At 37.4% G+C, this 24405-nt stretch overlaps 1 protein-coding gene across 1 annotated transcript in view; it reads left to right on the plus strand.

Moving 5' to 3' along the window:
* The first annotated feature begins 874 nt into the window (after nucleotides 1-874).
* Nucleotides 875-24405, plus strand: part of LRPPRC (leucine-rich pentatricopeptide repeat containing) — a 138741-nt gene continuing 115210 nt past the window's right edge. The window contains exons 1-8 of the mRNA XM_012653791.1: nucleotides 875-1075; nucleotides 16067-16266; nucleotides 17779-17901; nucleotides 21966-22087; nucleotides 22197-22255; nucleotides 22992-23078; nucleotides 23655-23781; nucleotides 24121-24265. Of these exons, the coding sequence (XP_012509245.1) occupies nucleotides 927-1075; nucleotides 16067-16266; nucleotides 17779-17901; nucleotides 21966-22087; nucleotides 22197-22255; nucleotides 22992-23078; nucleotides 23655-23781; nucleotides 24121-24265 (1012 nt within the window). The 5' untranslated portion in view covers nucleotides 875-926. The remainder of the gene's footprint in view (nucleotides 1076-16066; nucleotides 16267-17778; nucleotides 17902-21965; nucleotides 22088-22196; nucleotides 22256-22991; nucleotides 23079-23654; nucleotides 23782-24120; nucleotides 24266-24405) is intronic.

The raw sequence follows: 24405 nt of genomic DNA on the forward strand, positions 1-24405 counted from the left end.
TCCAGAGCAAGGTGATGGATAAGGCGCAGCTAGGTGGAGAGGGGGTGGAGCCTGTTCCTGGCTTCCCACCTGTGCGTAAGGAACTTTTCCAGTCTGTGAGCATTGCGAAGGCAGGGGCGGGTTTAACTTGCCTGTTTTCTCCCTAGATTTAGCTGCAGATTGTTAATGACATCGTTACCTTACCTGCTTACAAGTTTACTGGAGGGAGAAAATGTGTTCAATTCCAGCTTTAAAACTATAGGAACTTTGTTCGACTCCATCTACTTCATAAAGCGAGGCACTGCGTATGTACTTAGGGTTTGATCTGCGTATTCTTTACACTGTTCGCAGGCGCCAATAACACAGATCACATTTAACCTTGGAGGCCCACTGCACAGCGCAAAGGTCCTCCACGTTTGCTCTGGCCCACACTTCTGAGAGCTGTGGCACGTTCCTACCCGTGAGCGCCGCAACTTCCGCGCTGAGCAAGAACCGCTGGACGTCAGCTGCAACGCTCGGGAAAGAGCACTGTCCCACTCTGGGATCTTCATGGTCGGCTCTTCTCGAGAGTTCTCGGGTGTTCTCACTAGTTGGCCCCCCGCAATGCCCCGCGCCAACCTGGGCGGAGTCGACCTCTTGAGACTCTACCAACTAAAAAGTGCAGGGGTGGAGTGACTAAACATGATAACATGACGTACGTGAGACGAAAAATGAAACCACTTAGATAAAAAATAAAGAAATATTGTTGATCTAAATATCTATTTTTTGGGGCTCCATTTTTCTTAGAGCAGTAGGTTTTTCCACCTTCCAGCCTAACATAATTCTTGCCTCCCCCTATGTATGGCGCTCCCGGCCTTTGGTCTCTTCCGCGCCGGGCGACCCGGCAGTCACGTGCTCCTCCTGTCCTTCTGGCGGAACGTGCATCCCGCTGTGGGGACAGCCGAGCAATGGCAGCACTGCTGAGACCCGCCCGCTGGCTCCTCCGTGCCGGGTTTGCCCCGCAACTCCCGCTCTCCCTGCGCCTCTTAGCGGGCGGCCCAGGGCGGCCGCACGCTGTCCCCTGTCTGCCGGCCGCTCGCGCCGGGTCCGTGGCCGGGTGAGTGTCCAGGCCCTTCTTCCTGCCAGGCTGCAGCGCGGGGGGTCGTTGGCCCTGTTGGAGCCTGGGAGTCGCTTGTGATCTCTTCACGCTCCTCGCTGCCCCAGGAGCAAGCATCCCCAGGCTTCGGACTACGCTCCCCATTAGGGGTTTTCGGGTTACAGGGTCAAGCACCTGCAGAAGGTCATGGCTGCGGGCATGGATTGCTTCCGGCATGAATCCTGCCTTTGCTACCTCGGACTGGGTCCTCCTACCCTTGGGCTACCGACGACCAAGGAAGCTGAGGAGGGCTTTGAAGGTTGCTGTGGGGGTCGGGCTGTATTCTCCTTACGCTTGGCGGGCTTGGGTGGTGTCCCACGTGGGCTCATGGGATCAATGTTGGTGATCAGTAACCGTCCAGTATTTAAATTTTAAGGGCTTTAGTGTTTTTGGGGGGCGTGGGGAGGGTTGGGAGTTTCGGGTGAGGTAGCGATAGCTTAGAATTGGGCATTTGATTATGATCAATTTGGGCTTTTGCCTGCACTTTCTTGGATGGAGTTTTCCTTTGATATTTGATATTTACGAAGGTGTCGTATGAGTTGGGAATTGTTACTGGAGGATCTGTAAGTGTCATTGAATGAGTAAGTAAACACATACAGGGGACTCTGTTGGGATCCGGGGATGCAAAGACAAGTTAAACTCTCAGTAGGATAGTTTGAGATTTATCAGGAGGTAGGTTTTTTGTTTGTTTTATTTTTTTCCGTGTAACCTAGAAAGGAGGTAGGTTTGGTATAGACTTTTGTGGGGAGGGAATAAGGAAGTTATCCTGGGTTCCATTTATTTGCTGCTGATGAAAGTGTTAATTTGAGTAGTAGTCTGACGACTAGAGAAGTGGAGGTGGGTGCTGAGGTTTAGCGTTGGAGAAGAACTGATTTTGAAAGACTAATGCTTATAATTAACGGTACTTTGGGAGCTAGCATAAGGACTAAGAACCAAGGATCTGGAATAGGCTGGGGCTGGACTGTGTACTCTTCAATTTGTTTGCATTATGCCATCGAGCAAGTTACTTAACATCTTCAGGCCTCAGTTTCCTTGGCTATAATATGGGAGTGGTAATAGTATTGTTAGGAGTATTGCATGAAATTGTATTAAGCACTTAATATAGGGCTTTATACCATAATAAGTGCTTCGTTAGTTACTATAATAGTAATAATAATAACTATGATTATATGGACCTTTGTAGACCAGCTTGGAAACTTAATCTCTGCATAAAGTAATATGAAGGAAATGTTTTATGATTTCCTAACAGTTTAGTTATAAATCTTTGGAATGTAGCCTACTTATAATTTGGAGCCTGCCTGTGTTTTATTAGGCCTGGACAGTTAACCTTCAGAAATCCTGCCTCTGAGCACAGAACCACATCTCTGGGATTTCAAAGAGTTTCTTTTGAGAAAGTTGTGCCAATTACTCTTATTTTTCTAGTCCTTAACATTCCTGTGAGGTTAGAATAGGGTCAATGTTACTGTCCATCTTCACTGTTGCATTTGAAGAAAACTGAATAAAGAGAGAACACAGTTTAGTAGAAAGGGTATTGGTCTGAGTGTTAATCAGACCTGGGTTCCATTTATTTGCTGCATAATCTTAGACATTTTGCCTAACCTGTCTGATCCTCAGTTTCCTTATCTGTAAAGCAGAGATAACAAGGCCTTTCCCCCTTATCTTTGTAAGTCTGAAAAATGACATTGCCCTATTTTAGTTTTATCCATGGCATGTCTCACTTGTCTGATATTATTACTTATTTATTTTCTCCCTGTTTGTTTTCCTTAGTACAGGGACCCCAACCTATGGTGAGTTGTATAATACTTAATTATATGTTACAATGTAATAATAATAGAAATAACATGCACAATAAATGTAATGCACTTGAATCATCCTGAAACCATCACCCCCCTCCCACCCCCCTCCGTGGAAAAATTGTGTCTTCCATGAAAATGGTCCCTGGTACCAGAAAGCTTACTGTCTGCTCTCTTAGCAGACAGTAAGCTACATGAGAGGAGGATTTTGTCTTGTTCACCACTATATGCTCAGGTTATAGCTGGCAACAAAGAAGTATTTGTTCCCTCTTTCTCCTGAATTTTGAACACTTTCTCTGTACAATCTCCTACCCCACAGCCTGTAAGCATGCCCAGATCTTTCGTACCTGAAAAACAAAACCTTTCCAGGACTCTATATTTACTCTAGAATCTTCCCAGTCTTTCTTCCTTGTCCATACTCCTGTCTCCTTCATTTCCTCACTTTTCATTCACTCTTTTAGCCACTGCAGTCATACCACTGGCAAAGGCCATCATTGTCTTATTTATTTATTAATTTTTTATTGTATTTTTAAAAAATTATAAAACTCACATGCCTTGAGGAACAATTGCAAAACCAAGGAGAAAAACAATAAAAAAGCCCCCTAATTCTGTCATCCAGAGATCCTTTGATAGATATCCTTCTAATCACTTATGTATGTGTAAGATGCATGTTTATTTAATTTTTCCAAAGGACCTCTGAATTACCAAATAAACTTTTTAGGCCTTGACCTCTGGCATATTACTGTATCTTCCATTTTCCCCTTCATGAAACTCTTTTCTTGACATTAATGATGCTACCTTTCTAGATGGTCTTCTCTTTAGGATTTTTCTCACTCACTTCATTCCTCCTTCCTCTGTTCATCCTTTAAATGCTGATGTCCTTGGGAATTTTACCCTTGGTCTGTTTCTGTTTTCTCATTTTTTCATTCTCTTTTGGGTGACCATCTTCAGGGCATTATCCACCTATCTGGTGATGGCATTGTTCTCCTCCTAGGTATAGACTGTCTACTAGACACATGCTACCTGGTTGAACTGTAGGTACCTCATACTCAACACTTCTGCAGTTGGACTCAAAGATCTTTCTTCCCAAATCTGTTCCTCTTGTGTTCCCTGTTTTAGTGAAAGTTGCTATTTCTATCTGCTTTTCAGAAGGAGCCTGGGCACCTTCATGCTTGATTTCCCATTCATGTCTCACTCCCTCTACCCCCCATTTATCGATTGCACAAATCGTTAGTCCTATTAGATCTGCTTCATTGGGAATGACTCCCCTTTTCCTCTGACCCTGATCATCATTCTCTAGTTTCCCTGGTAATTTGATCATGTCATTTTCCTATTTATAATTAACTGTGGTTGCTCCCATTTGGTCCAGGATAAGGTCTAGACACTTTGTTTAGTACATGTGTTTTATGAGCTGGAGGTAACTCTGGAGCCTCACCTCTTATGAGTTCCTTCCCGTGGCATCCTGTATCTAGCTGTACCAAACTACTACTTTGAAGTCGTCTATAGCAGGGCTTCTCAAACTGTGATGAGAATGATTCCCTGGGGTTAAAATGCAGATTCTGATTTTGTAGGCTGAATTAGGAGACTGAGATTCTGCATTTCTAATAAGCCTTTAGATAATAAAGGTGCTGCTAGTCTGTGGATCATCAAGGCTCTGATGGGCCAAATTGTACATCTCGTTGCCTTTGGGTGTGATGTTGACTCTTGGGATGTGTCTCCTCACCCCCCCCCCGCCCCCACTCATGTTGCCTCCTCTTCCTCCTCTGTTAACCGTACCTAACTGCTTCTCCCATTTGACTGCTCCTTTCTTGTTCCTCCTGTTAGACCCTGCATCACTAAAGCACCCATTAACACTATTACCTGTAACACTCCAGAGCTCGCTGTAAGCTCCTTGCAGCAGAGACTTTGTCTTATTCTTCTTGCTTCCCCTCGTATCTGACTTCGCGGCACATAGTGGGTGTGAAATATTTGTTGAGTAAATTAATGAAAATCTTAGACATTGAGGAAGGAATATGGTGAGATGCAAAGAAGATTGAGGGGGTACTGAACCCATTCATGTAGTGCAGTGTGTCTCCACAAATTCACCCTGACCTTGATTTCCAGGAATGTCCTGTCTGAGAAGGACAGAGGAGTATTATTGAATGAAATTATTAGAATTTATTAATGTATTTTCAAAGTGTACACTTTTCTTTTGTATTGTTTAATTCTTTTCTCATGTCAGTGCTTTATTTTTCAAATAAATGCTTTCTTAAAAACAAGCTCTTACCCTATTCTCTGTGAAGAGGTAAACACTCTTGCTGTCTCACACACTTTTTCCCTCACATTTCTGGATCAGAAGCTGCTTATATATTTTTTGTGCAAGTTTTTAGAATAATACTTGTGTGCCTCAGAGGAAAGATAAACTTTGAGCTAAATCTCTTTGGAAGTGGATCTAATGGACTAATGATTGACCTGAAGGTGAAAATCATACAGTGCTCTTTGACAGAATGGTGTGACTTATTTCTAAAGTAGGAAGAAAAGAAAACTTCCTTTTGTTTACCTGTCATTTTAGAAAAATCTCATCAAATTTATTAAGAGTCTGTCTGGGTCCTTTGGAGTTTGGACATTGATGAGATTCAGTTTCTGACCTGTGTATATAAGTTTATCAATCACAGAAGGCTATGACAGGCACATGTGTAATTATTATATATGTGCTGTCCATAAGAGAGAAATATAATACAGTGGTACTTCAGAGAGAATAGCAATCACATTTGTTTTGTGGTCGGGGGACATTTGAGTTTTAGAGGACACATGGTGATGGGTGTTCAGAGTGTTCCACAAGTCGAGAAGAACATGAAGAAAGCTGGAGACCATGCTTTTATTCTGTGTGGCTGGGTGGGATGTGGTGGAAGTTGATACTGCGAAGTCCAATTGATTCCTTGAAGCTGCCAAAATTGGCTGGAAGGTAGGCTGGTTAATGATTGGAAGCCATTGGAGGATTTTCAGGTAGATTTTGACAAAGTTTGCAGACTGTAGGAGGGATGGAGCCTGGGGATGGATGGACAGGAACAGCATTGGTACTCTGGATTAGGAATAACAGGGCTTCAACTATATGGCGTAGATCTGAAGGAAAGATACTTCCGTCTCGGGAGAAAGAGAAGTTCAGTGAGAGTGTTAGCAGAATTAGGAACAGTAGATTTGGAGATTAAACAATGGTACTTTTAGTATAGATCTTTATTATTTTCAAAATGTGTCTGTATGCATATATCATACAAACATTTCATTTTCTGTGCACTAATATTACAAATTAGGAAACTGAGGCTTAGGCTAATTTATTCAGGATCTCAGGTTGGGATTCAACTGCAGGTACTATGATTCTCAGTTCTGAAGTGTTTAAAATATGTTTTAGATGCTGAAGGGATTATTTACGGACATAAAAACATTGTTTAAAAAGCAGTACATGATGTTTTATAAATTTAGGAATTACAGATTATGACAAGTAAGTAAACACATAAGATCTCAGAATGTGAAATCTAGAGGGAATCTTCAGAATCTAGTCCATTCCACTCTCACTTTATAGATTCTGAAGAATCTTGCTCCATATCCCATCAGAGGTCCCAATCTGGTTAACTGACTCTCCACCATTTCACTTCCTATCATAGCTGGAAAAAAAGAGACATCCCTTTGGACTGGAGAAGCCTGAGGTGGAGGGAACATCTGGATAGGTGGAAAGGAATAGGATTGGTATTTCAAGCCATGAGACTGTTATCAAGTGTAGTAAGATTGCTAGTGGCTTTTCTAGTCTAAAATTCTGTGACTTACCATAGAGCATAAAACTGGGGGATAGCTTAATTTGGCAAAGCTCTTTGGAGAATTAAGGTCTTACAAAATAGTTCAGGGAGAAAGTTCATTATGACTTAGCTTAACAAAAGATTTTTAAAAAAATCATTCCACAGACATTTATTGAACACTTACTATAACAAGAGAGCTGCTATTTATTGAGCACTGCTTTATTGGGAGTCATACTTGTTTTTTTCCCATGTGATCTTCACAAGGTGGGTATTTTTCTTCAGACGAAGAAACTAGTGCTTAGAAAGACCAAGTACTTTTCCCGGAGTCACATAGCTATTTAAATAGCACAGCTTGGATTTGAACAAGCCTTTTAAAATAAGTCCTGTGATTTCTGCTAATACATTTTAAAAAGAAAAAAACGCTGTAGTAAATATTTAGTATTTATTAAGCTTACTTTGCAAGGTCCTTTATGTACACTTTCGCAATGTTGCCCAAACTTTGGGCATTTGTGTAGTGCCTTCAGATTTTTTGCCAAATCTGAGTACTTTCTGAACTATAATTTATATTTATATTTCCCTTACATTGGCTTTAGGTTTAAACTGATATTTTTATGACTTAATTTTGTTTTAAGCAAAAACATAACTACTAAAATGGAAAATCTTTGTCTAAATGTTATCTGAAATTATCTTGCCTGGCAGAGTGTGATATATTAGACTATACTGCATTATCTCAGTTAATCTCTGTAATATCTTTTTTTGTTTGCTTATTTTGAGACAGGGTCTTGCTCTGTCATCCTGGCTAGAATGCAGTGGCATCATCATAGCTCACTGCAACCTCTAATTCCTGGGCTTAAGCGATCCTCCTGCCTCAGCCTCCGGAGTAGCCGGGACTACGGGCGCATGCCACCATGCCTGGCTAATTTTTTCTATTTTTGTAGAGATGGAGTCTTGCTCTTGCTCAGGCTGGTTTCAAGCTCCTGAGCTCAAGCAATCCTCCCGTCTTGGCCTTCCAGAGTGCTGTGAATACAGGCGTGAGCCACTGCACCTGGCCAATCTCTGTAATATCTTGGTGAAATAAGTAGTGTTATTATCCCCCAAATTACAAGCTTAAAGAGAGTTGCAATAACATGGCCAAGGTCATACATCTTATAAGTGGCAGACCCTGAACTCAGACCAGTGTGTAGGACTCAAGCCCATGCTCTTAAAGCTTGTGGTGTTTCCATTCTACCAAGGAGCCTTCTGTTTGTGTCTCTAAGATTGCATTTATATCAGATGTCTATAAAAATGATACATAATTGGGTAGGGAGCATACAGAAGGTTAAGAAAAGCTTCACTTTTACATGAAATTTTCTTCATTACATGCAAGCGAGAATCAACCAATTGTATTGGTGAGACTCGTTGCTTGGAATTTGTGGTTAAATCAGGTAGAGGCCTTGGTGATATGTATTTCTTTCCCATGTCCACTGCCCACTTGGGTCTAAGCTTCATTGAGTCCCTCACCTGATCTACTGTAACAGCCTCCTAAATGGTATCTCTGTTTTAATTCTGGCTGTTTCATTCAGCAGCTAGACTGATTTTTATCAAAGCAGATCATGCCACAACTCCTGCTTATAAACATTCAGTAGAGTTCTGTTACAGTTCTGTACTTGGAATAACATCTGTAGCTAGAATAAAGTCTCTACTCCTTACCTTCAACATCCTCCATGATCTGGCCCAGTCTTTCCTCTCCACCCTCATCCCTAGTACTGTTGCTCACTTGCTTGGCCTGTTGACTGTTCTGCCTCTGCTTGGAACATGCACATCTGCTATCTGTATGGCTGTTCTTTTTCATCCTTAGCTGAAAAGCTTTAATGTCACCTTCCTTGAACATTTTATTTGAAGTAGAACCCTGCTCTTATTCTTTTATTATAGTCCCATATTTATTTTCTTCATAGTATTTACCAAAATTGGTATTTTTTTAAGTTTAATTATCAGATTTACTCACTAGGTAAGTAGAGATCCTAGAACAGTGCCTCATACATAGAAAGTACTCAGTAAATATCTTTTGAATTAATAAATGAAAGAACTTGGGTTTGTTGTGACAAAAGTAAAGAATATCTTAAAAGGGGGAATGACACGAGGAAAGATGGTTTAGGGTGTGATTGATCTGGCAGTTGCGTGAAGAGAAGCTGAAGCCTGAGAAACTAGTTAGGCGTTTCTTGCAAAGCCCTTGTGTTCAACAGTGGCCTCAGAAATGAGAAGACATCTAAGGACTCAACAGATGGGATGTGAAGGGTGAGAAAGATTGAACAATAAAATAATTACCCTAAGATTTTGAGTTAGAGGGAACAATGTAGTAGTGGTATAGTTGGTAGTAATGGAGAGATTTGAAAAAAGTACCAACCACTTTTAGGAGGAGGCATTATGTTTTTGAAATTTTGACATGTTAAAACTCAAGAGGATCCAGCAGTGTATATAAAGGATTACATTAGGTCATTAAATATGAAATTTCCGATTTTGAATTAAAAGTGTAGTTTATTATATCTCAAACAAGAAGCAGTACAATTAATCAAACTACGTGCCTGAACTGTTGACACAGTTTTGCCATCTTCACAGTAGCTTGTTTATGCCAGCAGTGAGTGCCTGGAGAGTGAGTGGCAATGAAATTGTGAAAGGTTTTTTCCACAGCTTGTTGAGAATTGAATATTTTTCCTTGCAAGAAGTGGTCGAAAGCCTTGAAGAAGTGGTAGTCAGTTGGTGCAAGGTTTGGTGAATACAGTGGATGACAGAGAGCTGCCAAAGTCAGCTTCTGTAGTTTGAACAGTGCTGTTTGTGCAACTTGTGGTCGAGCATTTTCTTGCAAGAGGGTTGGCCTGTCTCTGTTGACCAATCTTGGCTGCTCAATCACAAGCATCCTCATCATTTTGTCCAGTTGGTTACAGTACACATCTGCTGTAATCGATTGACCAGGTTTCATGAAGCTGTAGTGGCTAATACCAGTGCTGGACCACCAAACAGACACCATTAGCTTTTTTGATGAATATTTGGTTTTGGACTGTGTTTCGGCACTTCATCTTTATCTAACCATTGTGCCAAATGCTTACGATTGCCAAAAAGATTCCATTTTTCATCACATGTAGCAATACGGTGTAGAGACGGTTTGCTTTTATGTTGTAACAGCAAAGAAAGGCAAGCTTCCAGATGGTTCCTCTTCTGATGCTCATTTAATTCATGTGGAGCCCATCTATCCAGCCTCTTTACCCTGCTGATTTGTTTCAAATGGTCCAATATTATTGGAATAGTAACGTCAAACCTTGCTGCTAATTCACAGATAGATTGAGATGGATTAGCTTCCATTTGACCTTTCAGCTCATTATTTATTATTCGCCTTGGTCTCAGGTCACCCACGTGGCTTATTTTCAAGATTAAAATCACCGGAATGGAACTTCTCAAACCATCGTCATTCATTAGCCACATCCTTCCCAAATATGTCCTTGATATTTCGAGCTGTCTGTGCTGCATTGGTTCCACTATGGAACACATATTTGAAAATAACAAGAATTTTTGACATCCATGGTTTCACAAAAATTGCTGTAAAAATTTTGAAAGATAATCACCAAACTGTGCGTTTGAAAGACTGAAGATGTACCTTCACAATAAAAGTAAAACAAGAAGTGTCAAAATGAAATGTGAAAAATTGTCAAATTGTTGATTGTCAAACTTAGCACTTAAGGAAATCAGACATTTCATACTTAATAACCCAATATATTGTGAACAAGTGGGGTTTATTCCAGGTGTGCAAGGCTGGTTCAACATTTGAAAATCAATCCATGTGATCCACTGTATCAACAGGCTAAAAAAACCTCAAATGGAATAGTTAAATTAGGGATTGGTGAAAACAAGAGGTAAATTTGTGATCTCTATTACCTACAGAATAGTGCAACAAAATAAGCTGAGAGAGCAGCTCTGGGCAGTCTTGTATTTTATAAGCATCTGCTATTGGAGACTCTCCATTATCTATTCTCACCCTCCTCCCTGTCTAGGTTTAATTTTTACCACTTTCTGGTGTGAACCTCCCATTGCAGCCAGATTAGGTTCCTTGATGCCCTTCACGTTGAACTCATTTCAGAATGAAACTGCCTGAGTACAAATCCTGGCACTGTCATTCTGTCATTAACTAGCTTCTACTGTGATGACTTTGGGCAAGTTGCTTCAGTTTTCACATCTTAAAAATTGGAGTTATAGTTATTTTCTTGCACCTAGCATGTATTAAACACATGACAAGCATTAGCTATTAATAATACCTCCTCTATCTTACGTCTGTATCCCCCTTCTTTAAACTCTGATAGCTCCAAAGTGATGCTAAACTGGTTCATAATACCAGGGAAGAAGAGAAAAACACGGAGGGAAGAGTTTTTAAGAACATGTATGATTAGTTTGGTGTGCATTTGAAGTTGAAAGGAATGAATAACACATTATTAAAAAGTTTACTTGAAAATAAATACTGAGACAATCCAAAACATACAAAGAAATCTTAAAACTTGATGATAAAACTTATGACCCAATTAAAAAGTGGGCAGAAAATCTGAGCAGATAGCTCACCAAAGAAGCACATGAAAACCTACTCAACATCTTACGTCATTATGGGATTGTAAATTAAAACAACGATGAGATACCATACTTCAGAATGACTAAAATCCTAAACACCGAAAGCACCAAATGTTGGTGAGGCTGTAGGACAACAGGAACCTCTCATTCATTGTTGATAGGAATGCAAAATGGTATAGCTATTTTGGAAGATCATTTGGTATTTTCTTACAAAGCTAAATATAGGTTGCCATTAGGTATTTACCCAAACAATTTTACAATTTATGTCCACACAGAAATCTGCACATAAACGTGTATAGCAGCTTTTTTCATAATTGCCAAACATTGGAAACAACCAAGATGTCCTTCAGTGGGTAAATGGATAAACAATTGTGTATATCCATATAACAAAACATTGTTCAGCAATAAAAAGAAATGAGCTATCATGCCATGAAAAGATATGGTGGAACCTTAGATGTATATTGCTAGGTGAAAGAAGCGAATCTGAAAAGGCTACATACTATATAATGCAACTATATGACATTCTGGAAAAGGTAAAGCTATAGAGAGAAGTAACAAAAATCAGTGGTTACCAGAGGTTCAGAAGGAGAGGGGAAGGGATGAATAAATAGGTAGAGCACAGCACATTTTTATGGCAGTAAAATTGTGATTTTTTTTTTAAGACAAGGTCTCACTCTGTTGCCCAGGCTGGAGCGCAGTGGCACTGTCATAGCTCATTGTAACCTTGAATTGCTGGTGATCTTCTTGCCTCAGCCTCCTGAGTAGCTGGGAATACAGGCACATGCCACCATGCGTGGCTAATTTTTTAAATTTTTTGTAGAGACAGGGTCTCACTATGTTGCCCAGACTGGTCTCAAACTCCTGGGCTCAAGCAGTCCTCCCACCTCAGCCTCCCAAAGTGCTGGGATTATAAACATGAGCCACCATGCCTGGGAGTGAAATTATTCTGTTTGGTACTGTAGTGGTGGATTCATGTCATATATTTGTCAAAACCTGTAGATACATGCATACAAAGAGTGAACATTAATGTAAATTATGGACCTTAGCTAATAATGTGTTAATATTGATTCATCATTTTTAATAAATGTATCACACTAATGCAAGATGTTAGTAGGGGAAACTGTGTGGAGGGGGAAGAAGGTATATGGGAAGGGAACTCTGCACAATTTTTCTGTAAACCTAAAAATAGTCTTAAAAAATAAGGTATATTAATTAAAAAAAAATAGTACAGACTTAAAAAGGAAGTCCTGTGGGAGCCTGCTTATAATAATAATCTGGTCCCTATTATTATTTTTTAAAGATACGGATGCTCAACTATAAAATCGTTTTGTACTAAAGAGTAAAAGTAAAAACCACCATCACCACCATAATTTTTTTTAAAACTGAGAAAAATAACTTTTTAAGTGCCAGATTTTACCAGAGAAAATTCATGGCTAGCCTGAATGTTAGTGGTGAGTGCCAGAGTCTCAGGAGGGATGAGAGGTTTAACTCAGAAAGTGTAAAGGGTCAGGTGTTGTGGCTGATGCCTGTAACCCTAGCACTTTGGGAGGCTACGGTGGGAGGATCACTTGAGGCCAGGAGTTTGACACCAGCCTAGGCAACATACTGAGACTCTGCCTCTACAGAAAAAAAGTTTAAAAATTAGCCAGGCATGGTGGCACATACCTGTAGTTTGTAGTCCTAGCTACTCAAGAGGTTGAGGTGGGAGGGTCGCTTGAGCCCAAGAGTTTGAGGCTGCCGTGAGCTGTGATCATGAGACTGCACTCCAGCCTGGGTGACAAAGGGAGACCCTGTCTCTTGAAAAAAAAGTGTAAAGGAGCCATTGTGATTCTTGGGTGAGATAATTTTCCTTTATGTGGTTACGTCAGTTTGGGTCATTAGAATTTGGAGGCAGTGCACTCCAGCTTGTGCAAGCCTGATGGGTTTGTTCCTCTTAACATGGATCCCACCTTAACACCTGGACTTGTTCTTTTCTTTCTGTCACAACATACTCATTGCTCCAGGTTGTAAAGTTGTTTCCTTCAGGATGTATTAGAGTGAATTTAAAAATAAATTCTGGGCCATGTGTATAATGCAGGGAACACTGGAGAATCCTTTTGAAGAATAAAGCATTCTTTGGTTAAATATGTAATCCCTCCTCCACTCCAGTTTATTTGGTAATAGATTCATGTCTCTACTTAACTAATTAAAACAAAGCATAGTTATGTGAAGGAGACTTCGCTGCATTAAAGACTTCTTTGTAGGAAAAATTAGCTTTAGAATGTTCAGAATTGATGTGCTGGTTTATAAACATCTGCCTTCTCCCCAAATTTTGTGTTTGTCTGCTCTTAAATTTTAAAACTGTATTTTAGCAAAAGTTGTATTTTTGTGCTCCTTAACAGCTTATCAGATTTAAGGTGTATAGAAAGTTTTGGCTAATATATACTTCACTACAATCTTGGTATTTCTACATTAATCAGCTTTTGTTGTTGAACAACATTATTGCACATTCACTTGAACTTGACACATTGTTCTTGTGATTTAAAATAACGTTACTTTGTGTTCGTTTGACACTAATAATAAGGGCATAATTTAGTAACAACTCATACAGTAACCAGATAATGGATGTGGAAGCCTTTTGAAAGTGATAAATACTATGTGTATAGTCTGTGGTTTGTAGGTAATAAGCTAGTATTTAATTAATTCAGCTCATTTAACAAACTTTAATCAGTTAACCATCTACAATATGCTGATCATTGGTTTTGTAATACAAAGATAAGACATCATCTTATTTAGTTAGTATACTGATTTTTTCCATTGTTTTCCTATTTATCTAGGTGGAATCTTTATGATCAGAGTGATTGTGACTTGTCCTAAATCACAGTGGTAGAATCTCTAGTCTGTTATCAATTACTGCCTCTGTGTTTTACATACCCTTGTGGTGAAAACTCTGGTATAGCTTCCTTTAATATAATGTCTTATAACATAATCATTTAGTTTGTGACTGGTTTCCCAGGTTAATAACAGGATAAGAAAGCAATAGTTTGATTTTTTTGTTTACTTTTTTGTTTGTTTTATTTTTTGAGACAGGGTCTCACTCTGTTGTCCACACTGGAGTACAGTGGCACAATCATAGCTCACTGCAGCCTCCCAACTCCTGGGCTCAAGAGATCCTCCTGCCTCAGCGTCCCGAAGAGCTGGGACTACAGGCAGGGTGCTGCCATACCTGGCTAATAGTTTTATTTTTAAACTTACCATTGTCTGTGGTAAAAATGTGCACATCAGAAAAAATGTGATTATCACATTCTGAAGATATTTCCTGGATGTATTTTTAAATTATATTCAGTTATTATACACTTGGTATATAATATTTATACCTATTGGTCGCTATAATTAAGATATTTGGAATAAGTGTGTAAATCTCTAAGAATTAGAAATCTTATTTTTCAGAAGTGATATTTGGGCCAGGCGTGGTAGCTCACGCCTGTAATCCTAGCACTCTGGGAGGCCGAGGCGGGCGGATTGTTTGAGCTCAGGAGTTCGAGACCGGCCTGAGCAAGAGCGAGACCCCGTCTCTACTAAAACTATAGAAAGAAATTATCTGGACAACTAAAAATATATATAGAAAAAAAAATAAGCCGGGCATGGTGGCGCATGCCTGTAGTCCCAGCTACTCGGGAGGCTGAGGCAGTAGGATCGCTTGAGCCCAGGAGTCTGAGGTTGCTGTGAGCTAGGCTGACGCCAGGGCAACAGAGCCAGACTCTGTCTCAAAAGAAAAAAAGTGATATTCGAACACTGAAATCATTTAAATTCAATTTAGATTTATGAAAGGGTTTTCTTCACACAGAAGGATTATTTTTTAAATCTGTTATTTGTAAATCAGACATAGCCTGTATTCTTACAGCCTGGAATATCTCAGATTTTATGTTTTAGAGCATTTGGCTTACATATCATACTCTATTATTAACATATTAAATTGTTTAAAAGTTGCTCTTTATAAATAAATAAATACATACATACATGTACACATATATATATATGCTATTCTGACCTTACCTAATTTGTAAACATTTTTTCTTTCCCTTATGACTTCCCTAAAATTAGTGATGTTTACCACTAGAAAAGTCTAGTTTTATTTTTGATGATTGCAGCAGTTTAAAATAATTAGGAAAGGATATAACTAGCATTTTGACAGATGGAAAGCTGATAAGAATTGAGAGCATTATTACTATAAAATGTTTCAAATTTATTTAGATTAGAAATTATTTTGGCCTGAATGATCCTTTTTAAAAAACTGGATAGTTTTAACTTGGACATTGGTCTTCTTTTAAATTCATATTAAGCTATAAGCTTATATCCAGAAAACACTTAAAGGTAGTGGTCAGAATTTTAGATATATTTTAGATCTGTTGTGTCAGTTATTGAGGTAAGAAGAGCTTTGTAGCATAAGCTGCCTCATTTTCCTTCATTAACCTGGTTTTGGTTAAGGGAAATAAAACAACAAAAACTTAAAACTTACCATAATAGCATCTTAGTTTGAAATGATTCCGTGCTGAATGTTATCAAGACACTCTCCAATTATTTAGGAAATTTATTGTGCATATAATTTATGTATGTGTTTATATGATTTTACCTAAAGTAAAAGTCAAAACTTTCTTTCCTACCAGTTCATTCTTCTCAATTTTTGCTGTTGCACTGTAGTTTTAGGTATTTAATAACTAGTAAAAAAATTTGTATAGGTTTTACTCAGAAAGATGACGTATATAGATAGCAGTTGACTTGTTTATTAATTAGTTTATTATTAATTATGTTTTATTTTATAGAGGACTACTAAACCCAGCCAGGCTGTATGCTATTGCTGTTGAAAAAAAGAATGATATTCAAGAGGAGCCCACTTCTTCTCTTAGAAGGACTGCCAGTCAATTTGATTGGGCCCTAATGAGACTAGATAATTCTGTCCGAAGAACTGGCCGCATTCCAAAGACGCTTCTACAAAAAGTCTTTGATAACACATGCCATTCAGGTATTTCAAAATTTTCTGTTCAAAAAGTTGATTTTTTAATAAGTACTTGTTTGGGGGCAAGCTCTTTACAGAGTACATTTTTTGATACTTTAAATTTTGTTTGTTATATTCTGTTTATCACCATAATTTTATACTATGATGGTGATCTCTTTTTCCAACACATCTGGACAAAGTTTGGAGTAACTGAAACATTTTTAGATGTTTATTTCAAAATCAGCAAATAAAAATTATCTTCTTGCTTTCCATTGTTTATAGAAAAAGGTCATTTCAGTGGTAAATTACCTAGAAGATACTAGTTTTTCTTACCTTCCATTGTATTGTGTCAGCTTTTCCCTAAGACAATCGCATATGATAGATTTCCGTTATTTTTCTTTCATTTTCAGTTAGCTACTAAAGTCTGTTTGGGTCACTTACGTCCTTAATGACCTAATGGAAACTGTAGGTCCTTCACAGTCCCTCTCCACCCACAAGCCCACATACAGACACACTCCATTTTGTATGCAGTTTAAGAGGATTCACCAGCTTCCTGAAGACGATTCAAGGATTACCGTCACATTAAGAAGCATAGCTGTAAAATCTGATGATGAGGGCTATCAAAGAAGTATTAATTATAATTATATGCATTTAAAGACTTTCATCATTTTCTGAGTCTGGGTTTTTATTTTTTTCTTTGAGACAGAGTGCTGTTTTTTCACCTGGGCTAGAGTGTAGTGGTGTGATCATAGTTTACTGCAACTTGAAACTCCTGGGCTCAAGCGACCCTCCTGTCTCAGCCTCCCGAGTAACTGGGAATACAGGCGTGTGCTCTCTGATTTATTTGGTTATTCAACCATCACCACAGTCAATTTTAGAATGTTTTCATCACCCCAAAAAGAAAGCCCTGTACCCTCTAGCTATTAGCCTTCAAAAAATCCCTTCCAGCCCTAGGCAACTACTAGTGTAATTTTTTGTCCCTGTAGATTCGCCTATTCTAGATAGTTCACATAAATGCAATCATACAATAAGTGGTTTATTTTTGTTTTAAAGTCAGCTTTCAGGGACATGTTGATAAAGATTATGCATACAGGGAAAAGGAAGTTTATATTATTTTGTAACTGATCGTAAACCTAAATTTGATATTGTGGGTGTTAATTATACTGCTTTGTACTATTTTTATAAGATACTGAGAAGCTTAGACTTTGAATTGCAGCAAACACTGCTTATAAATTAGATTCTTTGTATTTTTGTATTCTATAGAGTCTTGCAAATTACATAGATTGCATAACCTAATATAGATTTCATTAATAAACAAGTCAACTTAAGAAACCAGACTAATATCAAAAATTTAACTTGTAACTTTTAGTAACTCTGCGTTAGGATAGCCTTTTTCTAATTTATGGATACTGTCAATATTATCTTTGGTGAGCCAGACGAATTTTGAATATTTCTAGATTTCAGTTTAAATTTTGATATTTATCTGTATAATATTGGTATTATGTTAAATGTTCTCCCTTAACCTTTTTTCTTCCATAGGCATCCCAGGTGGTAATCAAGCCTTGCTTTTACTACGTAGCTGTGGTTCTCTCTTGCCTGAACTAAAGCTCACAGAGAGAACAGAATTTGCTCATAGGATATGGGACAAACTTCAGGAATTGGGTATGATTGTTTGAATATATGTTGTATATAAAAGATGTAGATGTTTTTTCTCCTTGTAAAAAAGTGTCTCTTTACATAAATACTTTACATAAAATGTAAATTTTTAGAAGGGCTACTTGATTCGTAATTTTTTGGTAATATGACTTATTTGATGAGTTACAGTGACACCTAGGGGTATTAAGAATAAAATAATTTTTCATAAAAAGTGTTATATACTTACAAATGTGGTAAGTTAAAAAGAACAAAATAGAAAGGGATTTAGTCTGTCAAAGTTGTAAGTACACATACCATTTGACCAAGCAGTTCCATTTGTTATAATTTAGATACAGATATACGCAAATATGCAAAAGAATATTCTTCATTGTAACTTGTTTATAATAGTAAGAAATTGGAACCATCTCAAATGTCTCTCACTCTAGGGGATTAGATAAATAAATTATGGAGTGCTCATAACAACAGAATACTGTGCAACTGTTAAAAAAATGAAGGAGCTCCTCATAGACTGATGGGGGTTGTTCTCCAAAATATAAATAAAAATTAAGGTGCAGAACAGTGTGTATAGTATGCTACCATACTGAAGAAAAGTGTTTATGTGCATGTGTATCCAATATTAAAATATTTCTGGAAGGATGATAAACACTAGATACAGTTTTTACTGTGTATATTTTTTATACTTTACCCATTTTGAGCCAAATGATCATAGTATATGTATATTTATTTATTTATTTGGGACAGAGTCTTACTCTGTTGCCTGGGCTAGAGTGCCATGGCGTCAGCCTAGCTCACAGCAACCTCAAACTCCTGGGCTCAAGCAATCTTTCTGCCTCAGTCTCCTGAGTATCTGGGACTAGGGGCATGCGCCATCATGCCCGGCTAATTTTTTCTATATATTTTTAGTTGTCCAGCTAATTTCTTTCTATTTTTTTTAGTAGAGATGAGGTCTTGCTTTTCCTCAGGCTGGTGTCGAACTCCTGAGCTCAAACGATCCACCTGCCTTGGCCTCCCAGAGTGCTAGGATTACACGTGTGAGCCACTGCGCCCGGCCCCATAGTATATATTTAAAAAGTAAAGTAATTTAAGTTTGGGTGCTGTGGCTCATACCTGTAATCCTAGCACCCTGGGAGGCCAAGGTGGGAGGACTGCTTGAGTTCAGGAGTTCGAGGCCAGCCTGAACAATAGCGAGACCCTGTCTATATTAAAAATAGAAAAATTAGCTGGGTGTGATGATGCACACCTGTAGTCCCAGCTACTCCGGAGACTGAGGCAAGAGGATCACTTGAGCCCAGGAGTTTGAAGTTGCAGTGAGCTACAATGATGCCACTGCACTCTAACCAGGGTGACAGGGTGAAACTCTGTCTCACAAAAACAAACAAAAAAGTAATTTAAAAGATCATTTGATAAAATTCAGTGTTCATTCCTGATTTCTAAAAATCTTAATAGAGAATAGAAGGATACTTTCTTAACATGTTAAAATTTAAAACCAACAACTATCAGATATAATGGAATGAAGTAAGATGTGAAACAGTACTAGAAATTACTAGTTTTTAGGTGATGTGATTGTGTGTAAAATTCCAGAAAATCAGCTTACAGTTATTAGCTGGACATAGTAAATGTCTGTGAATCTATAACTTTTCTAGTTACAAAATAAAGTGGATAAAAGAATCCAATTGCCAGGCACGATGGCTCGTGCCTGTAGTCCTAGCTACGCGGGAGGCTGAGGCCTGAGGATCGCTTAAGCCCAGGAGTTTGAGGCTGCAGTGAGTTATGATGATGCCACTGCACTTTAGCCCCAGCAACAGAGTAAGACTGTCTCAAAAATAAATAAAAAATAAATGTGTGTTTGCTCTATTGAATCTTTTGAATTTTGAACCATGTTAATATGTTTACTGTTTAATGAAGTAAAATTTAAAGAAAAAAAAATTCAAGTTAAATTTGCCTGACCATTTTCTACAAATTCAACTACTACAGACAAACAGAAGAAGTATAAGATAAATACAAGTGGATGATAATTTGAAAAATTATAACATGAGATTGAACAAGAACATAATATCAAAACATTAAAAGTAATAGAAGAGCCAGAGCTGTGAGATATTATTAAGATTAAGGACCTGTGGTAAGATATACAAAGCAATGCACTATGTAGCTTTTGGTTATTAAGGATGTTTGAGGGTTATGTCCCTTACCTTTGAGTGCTTAATTTAAATTTTAGATTGCTCTACACTTTCTTAATTCATACTACAAAAGATGTAATTTTTACAAAAAATTTCTCTATAATCTTTTTCAAGAAATGACCTTGAAATTAACTAGACGTAATAAGTAAATATAGAGATAAATATTATACTGAAGTTCACAGAAACATTTTTGTTATCCATAGAACCATTCCTTATGCCAATGTGGCAGGAAAAAAACCTGACAGTTGTATTGAACACCGATCTTGACTAAAATTTATATGAAAAGCCACAGTAAATGTTACTTACCTGGGTTTTGAGCATTTTCCTCAGCTTCTCCAACAAAACCGAGTGAATCCCATCATAATATTATAGAATGTAATTTCCTGCAATCTTGAAGCTATGGCCAACTATTACTACAAAGTTCGGTTTGAGTTGATGATTTTTTAAAAGAAATTTTCAGACATTCTGTTGTGACCTTGTTTGTTGCGTAATCATGCTGCAGATTTTGACTTGGACATGGTTCCCTATAACGCCCTGTATAAAGTTTTACAATGGTTAAGAGATTGGGTTGTCAGGGCTCACTTTGGTTCAAATCTGTGGTTCAAATCTTTTAAGTTGTGTAGCCTTGAATAAGTAGAAGAGTCAGTTTTCCTCACCTGTAAAATGTGGATGATAATAGTACCTGCTTCAAAGCTGTTGTGAAGATTAACTGAGCCTCTATACGTAAAGCACTCAGCATAGTGCCTGAAACATAGTATAAAAGAAACCTGTCTGTTAACATATACACAAGATTTTTTTTGTTGTTGTTTTTGTTTTTTGAGACAGAGTCTTGCTCTCGCCAGGTCTAGAGTGCAGTGGTGTCTTCATAGCTCACTGCAACCTCAAAATCCTGGGCTCAAGCAATCCTACTGCTTCAGCCTCCCGAATAGCTGGGACTACAGGCATGCACCACTACACCTGTCTAATTTTTTCTATTTTTAATAGAGACGGGGTCTCACTCATGCTCAGGCTGATCTTGAACTCCTGGCCTCAAGCAATCCTCTTACCTCGGCCTCCAAAAGTGCTAAGATTATAGCCACCGTACCCAGCCAAGATATAAACAATTATTAATTTAATAGAACAGGTCTCTGCTGCCTAGAATCTCATAATGTGACACCAGATACTGACCGTAGGGCTGTGTGGCCACAGGCATTTAAATAAAGGTATGAAATTTAATCCCTGAAAATTTACTGAAACATGTTACTACTAAATTGATATGATGACCACGATGTCATGAATGGGCAGGTAGATTAAGGCTGAATGGTAACCTTAATCGATGTGGCCCTAGGCAATATGGACACAGCTATAAAGGGTATTGGGATGTAGGTAATTAATGAAAGCACACTAGAAATGATGTTCGGCAACTAAAAATCGAATGGGTCCTTCAAACAAAGGCTTTGAGTGACCTGGTAAGTAAACAAGCCAAATTGCCAACACGGTCCTACCTGTCTGAAAGATCTGCAGTCACAGTCCATCTGTCACAGGGTCTGTAACATGGTGAGAACTGCTTTATATAGAGAAATCTTTCAGTCACTTTTAAATGTAAGGGTATTTTCAGCATTTTCTAATAGGAAGACAATATTATACTTCATAAGTAAGAGATCTTTTAATATCTGAATAGGCAGTTACAGTTGTAACTTTACAGCAATTCAGCAATTACTGTCTTACATACTTAGCTTGCTCTATTCTGACAGGATATCTGTATAGATGGGTCTAAGTGTTAAGGTAAATACTGAAGTGATAATTTAACTCTTTTTTTTTGTTTGTTAAATTTAGGTACATATGATTTCAATTGTGGTGAAGGATAAGATTTTAAATGCTTTTCTAAAAATTTGATTTAAATTTCATTTGTAGGTACTGTGTATGATGTGAGTCATTACAATGCTTTACTTAAAGTCTATCTTCAAAATGAATATAAATTCTCACCAACTGATTTCCTGGCGAAAATGGAGGAAGCAAACATTCAACCAAATCGAGTGGGTAGTTGGCTATTGCAAATATTTATTGATTATATCCACCGTGTTTTTTTTTTAAACCAGAAAGAAATGCTTTAATAAAATATTAACTGGCCCATTTTATTGACAGGTGACATACCAGAGGTTGATTGCTGCTTATTGTAATGTAGGAGATATTGAAGGTGCCAGGTACGGATCCGTATTAATATATGTTTAAGCAAACAAATTTATAAATTCTATAAATCTAGAATCTGTTCACTCTTTCTTTTAAAGTTTCTTAATAAGGGAAATGTTTCAGAAGTATTTTAATCCAGCAAATTTCATAATATGACTTAGATAAAATATAAAATTATTATATAAGAAGAAAAAGATAAGCAAAAATTGCTGTTTTAGTTAAAAATTTGATTTATTGGAGCAGAGATATAAAATTGTTGGTGTAAAATTGTTGAGGTATAAAGCTGGCTTTACTTTTTATTTTATTAATATTTCCTACGGGAAATATTAGCCATTTAAACTGTTCATTTATAAAAACTGGGAACATTCCCTTTATCCCACTGATTCATATAAAATCAATGGCAACATTTTACTGCTTATATGAAATTTATTGCCACTTTTGGGAAACAAGGGATAAATTGAATAACTAAATTAATCATATTAAACTTTATGCTTTTAAAAGTTGAATTAGTAGTGTAGGAAAATGAGGTTTTTAAAAATTACCTTATATTTTTAACAAGAGCACTTCAAGACTTTTGATACTTCCGGGAGCGGGATTTTGTGAGAAGGGGATAAATTTTCACTTTGTAGTTTTTAAAATAAGCATGTCTTACTACTTTATCTTAAAAACAAGGCTTTATTCTGTGCATGTTATAAAAAGTGTTTTTGATAAATACTTTCAAGGAGTACCTTCGTTTCTCTTTTATTGCAGCAAGATTCTTGGATTTATGAAAACTAAGGATCTTCCAGTTACAGAGGTGGTATTCAGTGCCCTCGTTACAGGACATGCAAGAGCTGGGTAATGTTCAACCTAAGGTTTTGGTTCTTAAGCAAGATTTAAATTAGAGAAAATTATTGTAGAAAATTTCTAAAATATGTTTACCCTTTCAAAAAAAATGTGGAGTATATGAGCTAGAACATACTAATATTTTTATAACTTGTTCTTAAATTTGTTTCATAAAACTTTTATTTGCAGTTATTTAATTTGAAAAATTGGGCTTGATCTGAAGTAACCAAATTCATAATTTATTAACTGCTCTGGAAAATATTATTTTTGAAGAATAATTTACTGAATGTTATTCTTTAAAAGGTAAATGTGAGTCATAACTTAACATACTTAACATAAGAGGGTACATTATTTAATGTCTGTGTAATTATGTAATTTGGTTTTTAGGGGTATCAGGTGTTTATGATCTTTTATTATTTCAGAAACATATAACCAGTTTAATATGTATTTGTCCTTTTCTGACATCACAATCCAAATGGTACTTAACATTTTTTATTTTAATTAGCATAGGTAATATAGTTTAGTTTGAATAATTATATTACATTTGGCAATAGTATAGTAATCTATTTTCTTTGATTTAACTTACAGAGATATGGAGAATGCAGAAAATATTCTCACGGTGATGAAAGAGGCTGGAATTGAACCTGGTCCAGACACATACCTCGCATTATTGAATGCATATGCTGAGAAGGGCGACATTGACCATGTTAAGCAGGTATGACTTATGTCATGTAAATAAACATACTTTGAAATTTTTATCAATTTATGTTTCACATGAAGCAGAAAAGTATAGCTTATACCTGTTTTTAAAAATGTCTCCTTATAGAGAATAGTATTTAAGGAGAATTCTTACGACAGTTTGGTATCCTGGTGCTGATATGTAGCAGTTATTGTTGAAGTGGAATATTTCCTGTTTAATAAAAGAAGTCCTAAACCTTTAGATGGTATTTTTTCCTAATTTTTTGAACCTTGGTATTTTGATTTATTTAGCTTTAATACTTAAATAAAAAGCCCTGGTTTCTAACTTACTCTAATTTCCGGAACTGTCTTATAGACACTGGAGCAGGTGGAGAAGTCTGAGCTTTACCTTATGGACCGTGATTTATTACAACTTATCTTCAGCTTCAGTAAAGCTGGGTATCCTCAGTATGCCTCAGAAATTTTGGAAAAAATAAAATATGAAAGAAGATACATTCCAGGTAGTTTTTAAAAATTTATTTATGTGATTTTTAAAAATTTTTGAGTGCGGCGGCCAGGCACGATGGCTCACGCCTCTAATCCTAGCACTCTGGGAGGCCGAGGCGGGAGGATTGCTCGAGGTCAGGAGTTCGAGACCAGC

This window comes from Propithecus coquereli, unplaced genomic scaffold (assembly GCF_000956105.1).
Source record: "Propithecus coquereli isolate 6110/MARCELLA unplaced genomic scaffold, Pcoq_1.0 Scaffold43, whole genome shotgun sequence".
Taxonomy (NCBI): Eukaryota; Metazoa; Chordata; class Mammalia; order Primates; family Indriidae; genus Propithecus; species Propithecus coquereli.